Consider the following 19,230-nt stretch of genomic DNA (forward strand, 5'->3'; position numbering starts at 1 on the left):
GAGGCTGAAAAATTTCTTCAAGAAAGATTTTCTAACCTTGTTCCAATTCCTGGAACAAAAAATATCATTCATTTATACCAAAAGACGAACGAAGCATTTTTGCTAGTGAATTCTCAGATGCACATGAAAACCAAGAAAATACAGCATGCTTTGTTCTTAATAATACAAAGAAACGAAAATCTTCTGGTGTTAGCAACCAAAAACAATCTTCCCGGTTGAAAAAATAGATAGTATTAAGATGAAAATGAAAATTATATACTAAATAATTGAATAAATAAAATTAAAAAAAAATAATAATCTTATTTGTTCCATAGAGAAGAAAGAATCCCTTTTCAGTGTAATGAAAAATTGAGGCAGAAACAGTTTTTTTCAGTTTTTCTTGGCGGTGTAATTTTTGATGAAAAATATCATCCATTCCGACTTGAGTGCTTTGTGAAGCCCAAGCAGGACAGTTCGGTTTTGCGTCGTCCGATTGATTTTTCTGACCGATTCGCGCGTATTTTCGTTGCCGGAGAATTTTTTCCCCTGTTTTGCAGTAGTGTGTGATCCTTTGACTGCGACGCTTGCTCCTGCGGGGCGGGTGATGCGGTCAGGATCGAACGTGTTATGCGTGGAGTGCAGTGAAAAAGTGTATAGTATTTTACGGAAACCCCAGTGCGGCGACGGAGAAAAACTGCTTCACATCCTGGTAAAATCGTTCTTTATTATTGTTTACTTTACTCACTTATTACCAATTCAAACTAAATACGTGCCAGGGTCGAAAATATAATTTTCGATTCGGGAAGTGTAAAAACATTGCATATATCCATTTGATATCTGGATGTTTTTATGCGGGGCTTACTGTAAATAAAAATGACCTCAGAATGTGTGTGTATTTACTGCCATTCTTGAAATGGGTCGTTGGAATTTCAGTAGAGCTATCACCTTTCATCTCCTGGGCTAAAATTGTCTGCAGATATAAAGATATCGAAGGGTATCATTAAATACATGCATACAATTTTCTTCCATAAAAGCACTGCCGGCCAGTGGGAGGTGGATTGTATCACACACACACACACACACACACAAAATATCATCCATTCCGACTTATACTTCATTAAAACCAATCCCATATCTTTTTTCCAGATGTTTTAGAAAATTTGCAATTGGTTTGATAAAAAAAATTTGTTTTTCCGATGCTTCGATTGAAATATGGGTTTTCAAAGAAAAGGCTTATATGGTCATTTTCCACAAAATTGGCCATAACACAAAAACGAAAAAAAGTACATTTCAAAAATTTCAGCAATTAAAGCTTATAAAATTATCTTCTCAAAAATATATTTTTGAAAGTTTTCCACGAGTTGGAGCATTGTTTTTCCGGCTTTTCTTTACGAATTTTCTCAACTGTGGAAAATTGTGTGGAAAACTTTTTCCAGTTAATATTTTTTTTAAGAAAATTTGCTTTCATTTTCATAAAAAAAAACTTTGTTTCTACGATGCTTTTTTCTTGAGTTATGATTTTTCAAAGAAAAGACTCAAAATGGCACATTTGCACATTTTTTACAAAATTGGCCATAACTCAAAAACGAAAAAAAAGTACATTTCAAAAATTTCAGCGATTAAAGCTCATGAAATTATCTTCTCAAAAATATTTTTTTGAAAATTTTCCACGAGTTGGAGCATAGTTTTTCCGGCTTTTCTTTACGAATTTTCTCAACGGTGGATAATTTGGTGGAAAACTTTTTCCAGTTAATATTTTTTTTTATTCCAGAGAAAATTTGCTTTCATTTTTATAAAAAAAACTTTGTTTCTACCATGCTTCGTTCTTGAGTTATGATTTTTCAAAGTAAGTAAGTAAGTGCCAGAGGAAAACAAAAAAATTCCAACTGAGTTTTTCGGGACAATAAGCGACCCTGAATTTTTCTCAATTTTTTTTTCATATATTGATAAGCCCTGCCTGTGGAGAAAGTTTCATGAAAATCTGAGACCCTTCGGCCCACTTTGTACGGAAATAAAAAAAAAATCATCTGTTGCAACACTTATTTTAGTGAGTACGTATTTATGACGGGTAGTGTACATTGAGGTGCGACTTATTTTTCAAAAGTTCTCAAAATCAAAAATTCGTGTGCTCTTATGAATTCAAATCACATTAAAAGAGATACCTGAAAGTTTGAGCTAAAAATATTAAGATTTAGAGGTGGCGCAGGCGTCTTGAAGGCAAATTTTCAAGTTGGAAAAAAAAATCTTCAGTGAAGTCATCATTACTTAGTTATTTTCTAACCAATTTTGAAATTTTTAGCCCAATTATCTTCACTTATTCATGTTAGATTCGCTATATGTCCAAGTGATTTATGTCGGATTCACTGCGCTCCGTCACATGCGCTGCTTAAAATTCAGCGCAGTAATTGAAGTGATTACAAAAGTTTTCAACTAGGATCGAAGTTGTTACTCTTGGATCTCGAGTTTCCGACACCTGCATAATGAGGCGAAAATAGTTGTAGAGGCTCTTCGTTACTAAGCAGTTGTTTCACATCTTGGATACCGATGGCGAGCCGTAGCGCCGAGCAGCGCATGAGACGAGTCTCCCCGAGAGCACATCAATGTGATATAGAAGAGGTGAGGAGATAGTCGATGTGTGCTTGTGTTAGTGTAGTGTAATATCTAAACAAACTCTAAACAAACATTAAGCCAGGGTTTCTCAACCGGTGATCCGCGGACCCCTGGGGGGCCGTAACGGCTTCTCAGGGGGTCCGCGAAGCTATTTCAAATAAGCGTCTAGTTGCTGTACAAATATTTCAAAACTGGAACTTATTTTATGTAACTTTCAAGAAGGCTAGCACTGATAAAATACATTCAATATCAGTTTGTTTATAAGAGTTTGTCAGGTTAAATTACTATTTGTGTAGTTCTTCTGAACATTCTTCTCCTTGCTTGATTTTTATTCCAGCGTGAGCTTGAAAATAATTCTAAGCTCGTCCAATGAGGTATGAATAGGAATGTCCTTGCATATTTTGGTTTCAAAGATCTTCAAAATTCCTTGGGACTCTGATACATTATTGGAGGGATTGAAGAACTACGATCTCTTTTTAATTTTTTTGCCATAATATTCGTGGAATCCCCTCGAATCTATCTTCAGGATTTTTGGGGAAATTTCTTAAGATATCTATAGTATGGCGAAGGCCTAAGCAGTCCGATTCATTTTCGCGCACTTGGGGTGTTTCTTCGTTGGCTTCGTTCTTGCTAAGTGCTTTGCGAAGGTCCAAGCTGTCCGATTCATTTTTCGCGCGGTCGGTGTGTTGTTTTTTTTTTTCAGTTAGCACTTTATTCGTTGGTTCCCTGTACAATTTCGATGATTCTTGTCAATCACGGAGTAGCAACTACGAATTGTACGGTCATCAATGTTCATGCTGATGCTCATGCTCAAACTTCCTAAGATATCTATAGTAGTATTAATTGGCAGGAACTTCGTCAGATAACCGTCGGGAAACCTTGCAAAGATTCTAGATAGATATCTGACAAAGTTTTCGGAGAGTTCCCGGAGATTTGTTCAACGAATTCTATCCACAACCTATAGTTGGCTCTTCAGAAGCACATTTGCAAATCTTCCACGAACTTTTATTTAGCAATCAATTTTGCTGAATAAAAGTTAAGTAACTTTTAAACATATTGTGACTGAACCAACTTTTATAAAGCTTACTTACACTCCTGTGCATAAGTTTGGGTTCACCCCCTCAAAAACATACAAAAGTGTTCTGTCCATATCTCTGTGATTACAAGTCCAATTCAAATTCTTTAAGCCGCATTCGAAAGGCAAAGAGTTATTCTTACTTCGTTTGTATTTTTCCAAAGACATTTTTTTATTTTGTATGCTAAATTTATACTTAAAGTTATAACATTTTTCAAAAAACACACTGAAAAATCTTGTCCAATTTCCTCAGAATTGGGTCGACCAAAATTTTAAATCAGAGTGTCATTAGAATCGTAATCTAATATTCTTTGATAAGACACAACGAAATTTTGGCGGAAAAATCTGGAAAGTATTCAAAATCAATGAAGTCAAGTCATCGTGCAAAAGTTTGGGTTCACCCCTCAGTATGATGCACGTCGTGCAAAAGTTTGGGTTCATCTGAGTCACACGCATATCATTTTTGTCAATATCTCTGCCATTTTTCAACCGATTTTAATAGTTCAAAGCTTTTTTGAGCGCAAATAATGGCGCGTACATGATTGGTTTGAGATTTCACAGATTTAAGTAAGTTCAGGTGAACCCAAACTTTTGCACGATACACCATACTGAGGGGTGAACCCAAACTTTTGTACGATGACTTGACTGACTGTTTCATTAATTTTGAATACTTTTCAGATTTTTCCGCAAAAATGTCATGAGTGCTCTTCAAAGAATATAAGATTTCGATTCTAAAGACACCTTGTTTTAAAATTTTGGTCGATCCAATGCTGAGGAAATTAGTAATGTTTTTTCAGTGTGTTTTTTGAAAAATGTCACAATTTTGCCTTTGGAATGCGGCTTAAAGAGTTTGAATTGGACGTGTAATCACAGAGATATGGACTGAACACTTTTGCATGTTTTTTAGGGGGTGAACCCAAACTTATGCACGGTAGTGTATGTTACTTGGGGTGGGAATATTAGCAGAATTTTATGTTGGGATCTTGACCTACGATTTTTTATTCAGGGTTTTGACAAGATACTTTCTTGAGATTTCTTATCAGATTCTTCGAAAGATATTTGTTAAACTCTTGACTAGTCTTAGTGGACTTCTTCGAAGGGTGATAGCAGAATTCTTGCATTATCTACTTGTTTTGGGTATGACTGCCAAGAATATCTATGGATTTCAATATCAACCATTTTCAGGGGGCCGTGGGATGTTTGTAGGACTCCAAAGGGGGTCGCAGCTACAAAAAGGTTGAGAACCACTGCATTAAGCTAAAGGGGAGTGACGTCATACAGTTTCATCATGCCGTTAGCCGGTACGAAACGCTTTATATTGTGGAACTATTCAAAAGCATAACTAAAAAAAATCTGCACCAAATACCTTGACCTGGCAAATCTACGAGTTACGTAAGTTTTCCAATTATAAAGACTTTCAGCACTGCTGCCATAAACTTGTTATCTCACATGAAGTATTCGTGGAATGTGGAATTATTCCAGCACATCCATCAGTTCCATAACGTTCCTGTTTTTCATGCCTCTTTTTCCTTCGTTCAAGATTTCGTCCTTAAATAATCCAAAAGTTAGAACTCAATTGAATTACAGTTGTAGCTCATTATAACGACAACTTTTATAGCGACAAAAGCTCTCTAAAGCGACATTTTTAAGTCACTGAAATATATTTCAATGCTATAACTATTCTCTATAACGACTTTTCCCTATTACAACGGTTCCTTGCGATGTCGTTATAGCAAGCTCCGACTGTAATAACCTGAGGTGCCATCTTTGCGTGCTGCATTTTTTCGTGTTTTTGTTTGAATAACAGCACATAACATCCTTGGTAACAGAAGGGTTGCTAGCAACGAATCCCGAGAAACATTCGATAACAAACTGCATGACGTCACAGATGCAAAGGGTTGCTGCGTGAAAACACAAGCGGCGCACTAATACATTCAAACAGTTATGTATTACACAGAAGCATCTCCTCACCTCTATTACAGCACATTGAGAGCACATCACCTAGCGCGCGCTTTTAGAATTTTCGTGAGCCTCCATCTAGCGCAGCACACTAGGATTCCGATGAGCTAAGAGACGGTTTGGTTGGAGGCTCGTCAGTACACGTATGTGCTCCTGAGAAATATGTAACTCTAGTCTTAGTTAAAAATAGTTGACTCCAAAATTGTCATCATTCAACAAAAAAAAATCATCTTTATTTGACCATAACTTCACAAATACTCAACCGATTCCAAATCTTTTTACATGTTATAGTTACATATAGTTGATTTCAAACTGTTCATATAACATATTTTTCTTAAAAATGATTTTGACTTAGTTATTCAACAAAAACTACCCAATACATGATTTCTTAATGGAAATTTTTTTTTTGCATTTTGTCTTTAAAACTTAACTTTTAAAAGCATCTTGTTTAAATTACGAGTGGAATAGCGCGTATATTTTTAACATGTGCCAAAATATTTTTGATACAAAATTATTTAAAAATTGTTGCAAGGTCCTTTTTAAAGTTTTAACAAATGAGGAAAACCAGTTTTGGAGATTATGTTTATCTGGCCAAAATAAGAAAAAAAGGGATTTTTTTTGTTAAAAAAAACTTATTTTTGTTGAACAACTTGGTCAAACATTTTTTTAGTGAAATATGTTGTATGAGCAGTTTGAAAACAACTAAATTTGCTTCAAAAACATGTCCAAAAGATTTGCATGGTTGAATATTCATGAAGTTATAGTTAAACAAAGATGATTTTTTTTTGTAAAATGAGGAAAAAATTTTAAATTTTTAACTAGAACTAAATTTAATTTTGAAGGGAATGATGCTAAAAGTTTCAAAATTGGTTGAAAAATAACAAAAATATGTATACTTCACTGAATGTCATGACTTGAAAATTCACCTTCAAGTCGCTTGCGCCACCTCTAAATGTTATAATTTTTGGGGCAAATTCGGAAGTTTCTCTTTTAATGTAATTTGAATTCAAAAGAGCACAGGAATTTTTGGTTTTGAGTACCTTTGAAAAATGAGCCGCACCCTAGTGTACATGCGAACATGACCAATTGACAAAAAAGCTCTTAGTTAAGAACTGTCAAAGTATTCAAAAGAACACTAAGCTGAGAAGCAGGCTTTGTTGGCTTTGTCCCCAGTTGGGACGTAACGCCAAAAAGAAGGAGAAACCTTTCAAAGTTATTCTAGATAATCAGTACTATTTAAAATGTATTTGCCAACACATACTGAGAGATGCACTTGCAAGTTCGCTAATGGATTTGATGATCACGTATATTAACTTCAATGCAATGCAATGTTCCATAACGTGAAAGTTTTTATTTAGTATTGATTTAGCAAATAAGTTTTTTTTTGCTAAAGACAACTACATCATGACAAGGCTTCGCGGCATTTAATCTGGCTTTTTTACCTAATTTATCCAACTCATACGCTCCTAAGTACAGCATCATTAAGGCGCTAAGAAAACAATAGATGACATGCAGAAATATAACGCTATCAAGGTACAAAAGTGCTTTGAGATAATTTGTCCATCTTTATTTCACTTGATAACAGAGCTATTTCAAAGGTGTTGCTTATCTCGTTTATTCTCGTGCAAATTTAGAAATGATAGCATTATCAAATTTCACTGTTTTGAGTCCCCTGCCAAGTGCATTGCGAGCAATCAAAGCGCATGAAGATTATTCAATAAGTAACTTTACCCACCAAAACATCGTTGAAATTTGCTCACCTCTCGATCGCTTCTCTTTCAGTTGCTCCTCTCCACCCACCCACCAGAGAGTGAACTCTTCCTGATTGAAGGTACACTTGTTGCGTTCATTCTGAAGATCTTTATTTACAACTTGGGCCGGCATATTTCTGCTACACTGTCCTGTTATTAACTATCGCGATTGGCGACTTCCAACTAGGTATACACAATAATCAACTAGATGCAGTGAAAGTCCATTGAACTTCGAACACCTTCTTCGATAATCAGTCTACACTCCTTACGCAAAACTAGAAACCTGGTTCTCCAAACGCACCTTCTCTCACCGTTGTCCACTAAGCGCGACTAACACGACTGATCGAGCGAACTGCAGCTACTCAGCCTTAATAATGATATTCGCGATGATAAGCTGCAAATTGTGACCTTTGATACAGAAAGTCCACACGCACAGGGCCGCGACTGTTCGCTCGCTTGTCGACCGAAACATGAAAACAGAGTCGAGGAAGCTTTTGGGCGCGTTTTTCGTTAACTAACTGAAGGCGTAAAAGGAATTACAATAAGAGATAACGCTTAGCGCATGGACAACCAATATATGATTTGATCAGTTCGTAAACTCGCCCTCATTACGGCGGTCAATTCCGAACGGGTCTATCACTTCAAGTTCCCCCAAAGTGCAGAATAGTAGAAACATTAGGTAAATGATGATCATGATTAGTCCGAGACTGCGACGTCCCTGAAATCCGGTGAGCATCAGCACAAATAGAATGGTCGCTAGAAGCTGAACGAGGAACCACTCGCAATTCTCCCCCATGGCTCCTTCGCGGGACTGTTTAAAGAAGGAAAATGATATTTTTAAGTTTTAATCGTAAATGCTGAACAATAACTACTTACAAATGCCACGTGGTCTTTCTTTTTCGATGCCCGTACAATCATTGTGCTACCAAGTCCTAAACATAGATCTAAAATCAGACAGAAATTATAACATTTTCAAATTTACAGTATTTCACATAGATCCTTTAACTTACTGAACAAGGGTCCTCCGAAGCAAGCTGCGAATGCCATTTTTCCGTATCCACGCTTTGCGAGTGCTATGTTGGAAAACAAGTCACCTATACTGTTTCCCCAGGCCAACACCGAGAGACCAAGCATCGATTTGGAAAGTTCCAAAACCAGACCTAGGGTCATTAGCAAACTGACCACTTCTTGGGCAACGACGTAGATTACCTGGATCGAACCGACGAAGGCCAACAGTGCGTACACTAGGTGATATGGAGGTGGTCTATCCGTTCTGGAGGTGAAGAAGCAGGCCACCATTATCATGCAGGAAAAGATCAATGACCAGGCCCAGGCAGGGAAGTCTAGGAAAGTTGTGCACAGCACTAGAAGAGTTATTTTAGTTTCACAAGTGTTAAAGGAATGTATAGAAAACAGCAAAAAATAAACGAATTGAGTCATTCTACATCAAGTATCCATAGCACTAACTAATTACAATATGGCCCATAAAAAATGCGAAAATCGTCATATGTTTATGGTAGATTTTATATGGAAAATGAAAACTGAGCAAAAATGTTATTCATTACTTGTATTGTTGATTCTATTTAAACCCTGTTTTTCGCTGGACATGATTTATCTATTACTGTCCCCTAAAGAAAAATTAAAAGTAAATATTCAATTTTTATCATGCAGTCATCGAATTTAATACCTTTGTGATTAAAGCTATCAAAACGGAATGTATGGGGTAAAATTTTTACGAGCCTTGTCTCGAACATTCGCCCATATCAAATGATAGAATGAATTTGCACCTGGAGCACATGAAATTTGAACATATGTTACAATAAACGGCTCATCCTAGAAAACTTTGGTTGAAACTTCATAAAAGCTCTATTTTGCAAAAAACCTTTGAGCTGGTATTGATCTAAGTTGCCTCTAAATAATGGAACAAAATTCTTCTTCAATAAAATATTATAAACCTCTGTATTTACTTTGGGGATGAACCTGCTTACGGCAGAAAATCTCTAAATAAAAAACTCTGTACTTATTTATTTTTTTACAAAACCTCAACAAAAAATGAAGCCATATCAAACCCTTAAGGCGCAAGTGTTCCCAAAACCATCATACTGGCAAAATATTTTATTGTGACCATGAAAAATACGTTCTCTAAGACTTCCTCCATCCTCTGATACAAAGTAAACTAATGTTTTTAACAATTAAGTGTGATTTTTTGAGGGTTGTTTATCACCAGAGTATACGACGATCAAACACTTTTTCGGCCTTTAAAACAATAAAACCTTAACACTTGTTTGCTTTATTGCATTGCTTGTGTTAGCAAAATTGTCTTGCTTGTGTTAGTAAATTGTTCTATACTGCCCACGTTCGCAAAATCTTTATAACGAGTGTGGGTTCAATTCCCGCCTCAGACTGGAAAATTTTTCGTGAGGGATGTTTCCCGACTGTGCCACTAGGCGTTGCATGCTAGTCCGTTGTCTACACACTTCCGAAAAATCATGTGATTTACGTCTTTTTGGATTAGCATTGGCATTACCATTAAGCATTTCGCACAAATTCGTAGGTGGTACAGTCTTAGACCATTTTATGAGGGTTGCCTCCATTTCGTCCGTTACCAAAGTCAGAAATTTGGGAGATCTCTACTGCCCATACTCGCATAACAATCCCATATTCTATGGGATTTCCTATATAAATGGGACTGTTATGCGAGTATGGGCAGTCTAACTCTTAGACAAGATTGACGCATCGTTTAATGTTCGAGAGCTGTCCTAACCACGTCCTTGCGAAAGCTAGGCAATGAGAAAGGATGATTGTTTGAACACCTACTTAAGAAAGATGAAGAGAACTATTATAGGTGTTACGAGATGTTGTGGAATGTTGATGGAAAGCGTAGTGCCATAGGATACGTTCAGTAGACGTTCTGGCCGACAAATGGTTAATATTTACGCATTGTGATCATGCGCTGCTGATCAGTACAAACTCACCAAATTACTTTTTTTAAACTCCTCTGCAATCCGTCGCTCCACAATAATCAACAAAAGTGTGAGCCGTAACATAGCACTGTCCATCAGAATGCACGCACCAAACGACAAATCGACAAAAAAAAACTTCAATTTTTGAATAAACACGCTTAAGGTGAAGATGAATCGAAGCCAAAGTTCAAATTTTCAAGAGCACGGATCTGGAGAACCAAACATCCGTTTGAGCTGAAAACCTAATCGATTGGTCACCACCAGCTAGTGACCAATCGATTAAGTTTTCAGCTTAAACGGATGGTTGGTTCTCCAGATCCGTGGTCTTGAAAATTTGAACATTGGCTTCGATTCATCTTCACCTTAACACAAACCGGAGATAAAAACAAAACGAGTCGTGCGAAATGAATCCAATTGCTGAAGCCATCACAGGACACTCTCGTGCAATCCGCAAGCAAATTGAATAAAAGTAAAGAAAAATCAAAACTCTACAAATCATCTTCAGATATGAAGAAAAGAAACATTTATCACTTTTAGAAATATGTTTCCACAGAACATTTGTACATGGCATAAGCACCATCCGACGAATCTTATTTTCACCAGCCGAATTGGGGAAAAAAACGCGAAACGATGTAAACGTCATGGGCATGTGATTTATGTCTTTTTGGATGCACATAAAAGAAGCGAGCCGAATGATGTAGATTTGTGTCAGATTTTAAATACGTTTGATTCGGGAAATATTTATCGCAGTTTCACCGTTTTCGTGTATTTTAACATGTAAAATTACATTTTAGTTCAATACATCTTCAGGGACACGTTTTTGTGTCGTTCCATCACTTATCTTCATCTTTCTGGCGTTACGTCCCCACTGGGACAGAGCCTGCTACTCAGCTTAGTGTTCTTATGAGCACTTCCACAGTTATTAACTGAAAGCTTACTATGCCAATGACCATATTTGCATGTGTATATCGTGTGGCAGGTACGATGATACTATATGCCCTAGGAAGTCGAGAAAATTTCCAACCCGAAAAGATCCTCGACCGGTGGGATTCGAACCCACGACCCTCAGCTTGGTCTTGCTGAACAGCTGCGCGTTTACCGCTACGGCTATCTGGGCCCCACTAGCCGTATCATTACTTATATCATATGTCATTGAGTCATAACCAGAATAACGTACACAGTACGTCAGAAATCGAACAGTGAAACGAAAACGTCAGTGTCGCTTATGTCATCCTTGCAAACATGGTTAGTATATGACGAAATTATGTCAGAATATACTACAGTATTCAGAAATCACATTCACTCACGAAAACAATAAAAATATTGCTTTCGTGTATAAAGTTCAAGTATCAAGTATCTTGCTTCATGCGGCCTTCACGTGATGTGGTGTTTAAACTTTGGAAATAAAATCAAATTGGCGAAGAATTTACAAAACTTCGGTTCGAATAAGATCACTTGGGCGAATTAGGGGCATATGAGACGAGGCGCGAAAAATCAAATAAGTAACGCGACTTTCATATGGTCGGCGTTAAGTCAGAGTGGACCAAGTACAAAACTTGGGAAAATTGGATTATTCTGCCATTAGATGCAAAATAACGTTATCTCCATTTCACTTTGATCCGATTTGATGAATGTTGAAAACTGGAAGAGATATGTAACAAATTTACTCTGGATGATCAATAAAAATCAATAAAAGTATGCAGTCAGAGTGGACCAAGTGCTTTATACCATAACAACGAAAACGATCGATGCGCTGAAAAAGTCTAGAAAATGCAAGACATTTCAAGTTATTTTCCAGATTTTTTGACATGGAATGATTCTTCTTCCCATCCATCAATAGAAACTCATAAACATGTCATAATTCGATGGATCTTATTTTGATATCTGGCCATTTACCGTATTTGAGTAGGTGATCAGAAATTGCAACAATTTCTGTGCAGACAGAGTGGACCAAGTGTCAAAAAGCAACAAACTGATTGATTATTGCATTTTTTGAGTCGATTTCAGAGTTCGGTAGAAGTTTATGGTAGTTCTATGGTGTATGTATGGACTGTCCTAGAACCCGCTTATTGGACCAGTATATTTTGGGGCCCAGATAGCCGTAGCGGTAAACGCGCAGCTATTCAGCAAGACCAAGCTGAGGGTTGTGGGTTCGAATCCCACCGGTCGAGGATCTTTTCGGGTTGGAAATTTTCTCGACTTCCCAGGGCATAGAGTATCTTCGTACCTGCCACACGATATACACATGCAAAAAATGGTCATTGGCATAGTAAGCTCTCAGTTAATAACTGTGGAAGTGCTCATAAGAACACTAAGCTGAGAAGCAGGCTCTGTCCTAGTAGGGACGTAACGCCAGAAAGAAGAAGAAGAAGATTTTGGTCGGTACTCAAGATTTTCATGGACTATGTGCACTTGGTCCACTCTGACTGAACGCATATTTGAATATTTCTGGTCTTCAACGCCCTGACCCTTCAAAACCTTAATTTCCAAGGTATCGTAATGCCACTGATTTTGAGATTGAAGATATGGATTATTGAAGAATTTACGATACTGATGTCGAAGGGTCTTGATAATATGTTCAGCTTAAAGATATGCACCCAGTTTGACCACGCAAGCATTAAATGATTGTTCTTTTTCTTGAAATTGTTCAGTCAGAGTGGACCAAGTGCACATAGTCCATCAAAAAATCATTCTATCAGAGTTTCGGATTGTGATTTTTCATGTTTATCACTTCACATTATATTGTTTGAAAGTAACACAAGGATGGGTAGAAATATTGAACCAAAATTTTACTGAGATAAAAAAATACAAAGCGTTAGACTTTGAGCCCGTTTTTCTCAAAATATGAAAAATGTCACTTGGTCCACTCTGACTTAACGCCGACCATATGTTAATGCGCACTCCATTGTTGTTTGTGGTCCATTTCCTGGGATGGGGCACAGGTATTTCTCCCTTGTGCCCTGGCTTTGGAGCCTAGGCTTAAGCGCCATTACTCGCTCTCTGAAACGAAAAGAAAACTGACTTCCACCCGTATGCAAATCATGTGCTAATGGCTACCTATGAAGTATGTGAAACAATTTTCGAGATTTCCAACACTCCTCGTCTCTTTATAAAGTAAGATTATTTGCTTGAAAGGCGTGTAAGACATTACAATTACTTCTTTCCTCATAAACTCCTACACCATTTATAGACTGCTTTCTATAATATTCAAAATATATCAACCGCATCGTTTTTCAAAAGAATGTGAATAGAAAACAAAACCAAACATCTTTCAAATGTATGATGTTGATAACACGAAAAAAATAACATTGTTTGATCCCAGGTAAACCCTTCTACAATGCCATAATATAATTATTTTAATCCAATTCAGTAATCTGAGTATGAAGTCAATGACTCATGAGCCTTTATCTATACTTTAAAACTAAGTCCTTAAGTTAAAATAAAACTTAAATCCAGTCGAAAAATGTTATCCCGATTTTAGCTTTTTCCCGATTTTGTCAACCCTAAATGCAGCATGGGGCTGGCAAAATCGGGACATTACTGTATCGTGTTTTTTTCTACAAGGGGGGAATCTGCAAACAGACCCCCTGAGAAGGTAATTCATGGAGTGCGGGGATGTCCCCCCAACGACGGCCCACTAAAACCAGCCCATGCAAGTACTTGAGCAATTCTTATTGAATTGGGTCCTAAAAATGTTAATGAGATTTTGTTTTTATTTAATAACACGAAAGAGCATGTTATGAGTTGTGTTTGATCCTTCGACCTTGACGCTTGCTCCTGCGGGGGCCGGCAATGAGGGCAGAATCAAACATGTCGCGCATCGGTCGAGTAAAGTGAAAAAGTGCCGCGTTCGATTAGTTCTTTTTGATCTTTCGACGTTGACGCTTGCTCCTGGGCAGTGCGTCAAGAAAGCCCGAGCAGTCGTCAGTTGTTTTCCCTCTCGGGTCGTGCGCCTATTTTCTCTGAGTGCTTTTATATAGCTGAGCAAACGAGTGAAGCTGAAAGTGGATTGTTGCTGCTCAAGGATGACGGATCAATTGGTGAGCTCGTTTCATGCTACTATTTCTAATCTATAAAATATGTATGACTGCACCTTTAATCGATACAACGGTGAGACGCAAAAATAATTTTTCAATAAACTATGAAAGGTTCGTCACTGTGAGTGTCGACATAAACTCTGATTCATAAATTATTTATGTCTAATTTAATTTTCAAAACACCTTTTTCCTTTTACCTTTATTTTTGTAATTAAAAAAAAACTTTGAATGGTTCGACACTACGAGTGTAGACTTGCGAAAGGTTCACTTTATTCAACAAACAATTCAAGCTCGTCACCTCAAGTGTCAGCATAATTTTTCTCTACATAGATATTCTTCATATCAAATGAAAATATTATATTTACATATAAGCATGTTTATATCTCACAATTAATTATATCTCATGGTCTAATCGCTTATCAAAGTGAATCCTGTGACCTAACGATCCTCCTCATTAACAAACATCCCTCCCAGTAACCTTTGTGGAGATGCAGAGGCAAACACGGTCTCCAAATAGCAAAGGTTACACACGAACATTCCTTCCCCCAATACCACCTGACTGCAAGGACGTGGCCGGCGCCGTTATTGACCATGTATAAATAGAGGCACTGAATTATGCACAATGAAGAAGATTATGGCCAATCCCAGCCGATCTTCTAGTTGATTCTTTGTGCATTTTCACCGACTTCGGTCAATCACGGAATAGCAACCATTGATGTGTGTAGTCAGTCTAAGCTAAGCTAAGCTAAGCTAATAACACGAAAGAGCATGTTACTTCAACTACTTCAGCAATTTTCCCCGCTCAAATAACGGCTATATTATGTTCTAAATTTAATTTTAAAATTGGGTCCATAAATGAACCTTCACGCTTTTGATCATGTTTGACGTTCGCTTAGCCGACAAAAACACCACATGGCTTTTAGTTTTAACACTGGGGTTGTTCCTATCTGACATTTCGGGAGGGACACGGAAAACAAAATATACCCAAAACTTGAGTTTAAGCAAAGGGACGTGACAAAATCTAAAGAAACATGATAAAATGTTTTTTGGACTTAAACCAACGGAAAATATTAAAAAATTGAGTAGACATGTGTTTTTAGCCTAACCTTAAGCGTTTAGCACTTAAATTGGGACAGTGCGTTGTGACGCTATTGCTCAAGTGGTGTACAGTGCATCAAAATTACCGTTGGCCTCAGACCTTTATCTCCCCGGAACCACCTTACGGTATTTCTTCTGGGTGGGGTCACATGTGTAATGTGTATCACGTACGAAGATACTCTATGCCCTGTTAGTATAACCCACGACCAGCTGCGCGTTTAGCGCTACTGCTCTCTGGACCTCCTTAACACCTTGTAATATCTATTAAAACTTAAAACGGTCGGTTATTTCAATTTCAATCGTAAAACTGTCGTAAACGAACCGGTCAAAGAAGGTTACGCAATGTAGATCTGAAACATTCAGCAGACAATTCTTTGAACAGTTTCGTTTAAGGGAATGACTCAAATGAGGTAACTAATGTTCTATAGATCCAACTTAACGTTCAACGCTCCTTCATCGTAATCATCGTCATCATCGAAACTTCAAAAGCAGTTTTTCTGTTCAAAACTGAAAATTATTCGATTCAAATGTGTTCACTGTGTTTCGATTGGAGAATAGAATACAGTGAACTGATTTTCCTCTAAATATTCTTGATTTTGAACGAATAATCAGCTTTTGAAAATTCAGAAATCAATGACGGATCCTGCCCCCTTAATACTCACATCCAGTAACGAACAGCGTCATCAAAGGCAAAGTCAAGCAGTGCAGAATGTTCAACAGTTTGGACCAACCGTGGCGTATGGCAGAATAATCCATTACGGGTATGAACAGCAGCAACGTGAACACCACCGGAGCCTTCAACACAGTCAATATCCTTCCAAACCAGCCACTATTGCTCCAATCATCACCCTGGATAGGATTGATGTGTTCGAAAAAATCTCGAAACAGATGATGATTCCGTGGTGGGTACCGATGATGGACATCCACGAAGACGCTTATCCTCGTTTTAGAAATGTCCAGCTCCGATCCCCTAATTGGTTCGCGTATCACCATCTCCGCTTCACTGCGAAGCTCATTGTAGTAGGAATCATTTCCTGGTAAGTCTCCCGCTAGCGACACTATAAGAAATATAACGTATTTTGTCGATGTTCATACAACGTGAATAAGACATTGAATACTTCGGGATGCCTCCTCATGTAGCCGTTGCCTTAACACAAAGAAATCAATCAACACTACGACCAGGTACAGTACGTAAACCACCACGACCACAATGGCATCCGACAGGGTGAACCGCTCATCGTAGGCACAAACCGTTATCCAACTGACGGCGAAGATGAAGAATACCACATCTCGCACAACGGCAGCCGAGTAGACATGAAAAGGTCTGATCACTAGGATCGTTCCGGCTACAATGCCCACCACGAACAACCCCGCTCCAAGTAGTTCGCCAAACATAAGCTCCGTATCGTCGTTGGGATTGCTGACCGCCGTGAACAAGTCCGGTGATCCATTACCGAATGCCAGGATCGTAACTCCGGCAACGCTCTCGCTTATACTTAAGGTCTTTGCTATCACGGCCAGTACCGGGCAGAAGCTGAATTACCATAGAGTCATCAATGATAAAGGTTTTACAGAAAGTAACATTCAATCTTACAACTGATCAGCAGTCGTTGCCAGCATCGTGAAACAAAGTATCAACATGAAGGTTAGTAACGCAACTCCCAGATCAAACTTCCAGCCGTTGTCTTCACCGATCGTGCAGTACAAAAAATACGTATAATCGAAGTAATACACATTGCTACGGCACGATTCTGTCGACTTGATAAACTGGCACTTCTCCGACGAAGCCAGTTCATGGATAGCACTGCAATCATGCTGTGGATGAAATTCCTATCATAATATCTGAGAATGGATATCTTATTGACTGCGAACCCTACCGTGACTTCGGTGAACACGTAGTTGAGATGGCGCGACAACCGCTGGGAAACGTTTCCAACGAGCGATGACATGACATCGTTTAGAAATACCTTCCCTACAGCCTACTGCCATGATTAGGAACAAACTACAGTCATCTCTCCCTTACTCGATATTCTGTATCTCGATATTTCCCCTAACTCGATGGAATGCGCGGTCCCTTCAATCTAGCATGCTTTGATACCTCTGTAACTCGATACCTCTCTAACTCGATGTTCCCTAACTCGATGATATCTGTTTCAAATTCCCAAGTGAGTTTACCTCTCTAACTCGATATTTTCATGAAAAGTTCCAAATGTCCTCCAAACGTTAATAAATTTCATGAATTTTATTATTATGATTAAATTGATAGTAAAATTAAGGTTTACAGCCAATTTCTGGGTGCTAAAATTTTTAATTTTTGCAGATTGATAAAAAAGTGGTACATAGGTAAATGAGGTAAAATTGTTTTGTTATTCAAGTAAAAATAACTATTCAGAATGTATTTTGTCAAAATAATAAAAAAATGAAATTATGAAAAATAGTGTTCTGTATCTCGATACCTCCCTAACTCGATGGTCCCTTCAATATCGAGTAAGGGAGAGTTAACTGTATGAACATAGATCCCTCTAGATTCTAGCGGTAGGAAAGCACGTAGGTATAAGATCATGTGCATACCGAACGGTTTCTAAAGAGGCATCATAGCCGGGATAACGCCAATCGGGCTGATCATCAAGAAAGATGTTCAATGCTTCGCCAGAGAGGTACCAGAAGAGTCCGCAATGCGTGTAAAGAGGCAACGCTCAGAGGTTGGCAGCAGGAATGGGATAACTCCACTAAAGGTAGGTAGACCCATCGGCTAATACCAAATGTGTAGGTTGTATGACATTTGCCAGAAAGCCGTTTGCCAGAATCAATTTGCCAGAATAGATCATTTGCCAGAATGGACCATTCCCCAGAAAGCCATTCCCCAGAAAAAAAAAACATTACTTCAATACTTTGCTTTGCATAGCAATACTTAGGCGTGTAAAATCCATCGAATTATTATGATTTCCAGCAGGCAATATATAATTATATGGAAAAAACATGTTTCTAGGATTTTTAACTTTTTGCTCGATAAAATGTTTTAAACTAATTATCTTTAGGGCTAACGAATGCAAGGACTTATATGCTTCATAGGAGATCTACCCTTCTTTATATCATTAGCTTTTCTTCATAATTGTACTGAAAAGATGTTTTGCTGCCTGCAGCTAACAAAAGCAATGGAAGTTATGTAAATAATATAATGTCATCTTAATTTTCAATAATTACAGTTTAAAAAAATAAAAGAAAGACTGGTAGCAATAAAAATGTCTGCGAAGACAATTATTGAAAGAGTGATTCCAAGCAACAGCACCAAAATTTGGTAAATTTTTTAATTCATTTTTTTCTATTGAGCTGAAACTTTGCACAGTTTTCCAGTTCCATCTAAATCGTCATTTTTCGATATCAAATCTTCAAGTTGAGTCACGACTAACTTTTCAAAAGGGTGTATGTGTAAATGGTTCAAAAATATTCAAAAAGCTGCACAGCAAAAACGGTTCGTTCGATTGTTAGACAACTAAAGAAACAAAGTTAGACAACTAAATAAAGATTCCAAAAAAAATACACACAGTTTTTTGCATTAAAAACCATAATTTTTGACACAAAAACTCAAATATCTCAAAACCCTATCGGAATACCAACGTAATTTTTTGAGGGAAAACGGTCCATTATATTAGCTATCTACCATAAAAATTTGGTGATGGTAAACCAATAAACAAAAAAGTTATGACATTTCAAACATGTCACAATTTTCACATTTAGTAGAAAAAAAAATTTTTTTT

General features: G+C 37.5%; 2 protein-coding genes across 2 annotated transcripts in view; both read right to left on the minus strand.

Annotated features, from left to right (window-relative positions):
• The window catches only part of LOC5566281 (probable peroxisomal acyl-coenzyme A oxidase 1), a 23,010-nt gene extending 15,276 nt beyond the window's left edge, over window positions 1-7,734 (minus strand). The window contains exon 1 of the mRNA XM_001650609.2: window positions 7,384-7,734. Coding sequence (XP_001650659.2) covers window positions 7,384-7,507 — 124 coding nt within the window. The 5' untranslated portion in view covers window positions 7,508-7,734. The remainder of the gene's footprint in view (window positions 1-7,383) is intronic.
• LOC5566280 (putative sodium/calcium exchanger 7) lies at window positions 7,541-17,421 on the minus strand. Its single transcript, XM_001650608.2, has 7 exons — window positions 17,350-17,421; window positions 17,067-17,287; window positions 16,591-17,006; window positions 16,135-16,530; window positions 8,385-8,738; window positions 8,251-8,318; window positions 7,541-8,185 (listed from the first exon to the last, which is right to left on the minus strand). The coding sequence occupies exons 1-7, from the start codon at window positions 17,419-17,421 to the stop codon at window positions 7,961-7,963; spliced, it is 1,752 nt and encodes a 583-aa protein (XP_001650658.1). The 3' UTR covers window positions 7,541-7,960.
• Between the last annotated feature and the right edge of the window lie 1,809 nt (window positions 17,422-19,230).

This window comes from Aedes aegypti, chromosome 2, assembly GCF_002204515.2.
Source record: "Aedes aegypti strain LVP_AGWG chromosome 2, AaegL5.0 Primary Assembly, whole genome shotgun sequence".
Lineage (NCBI taxonomy): Eukaryota > Metazoa > Arthropoda > Insecta > Diptera > Culicidae > Aedes > Aedes aegypti.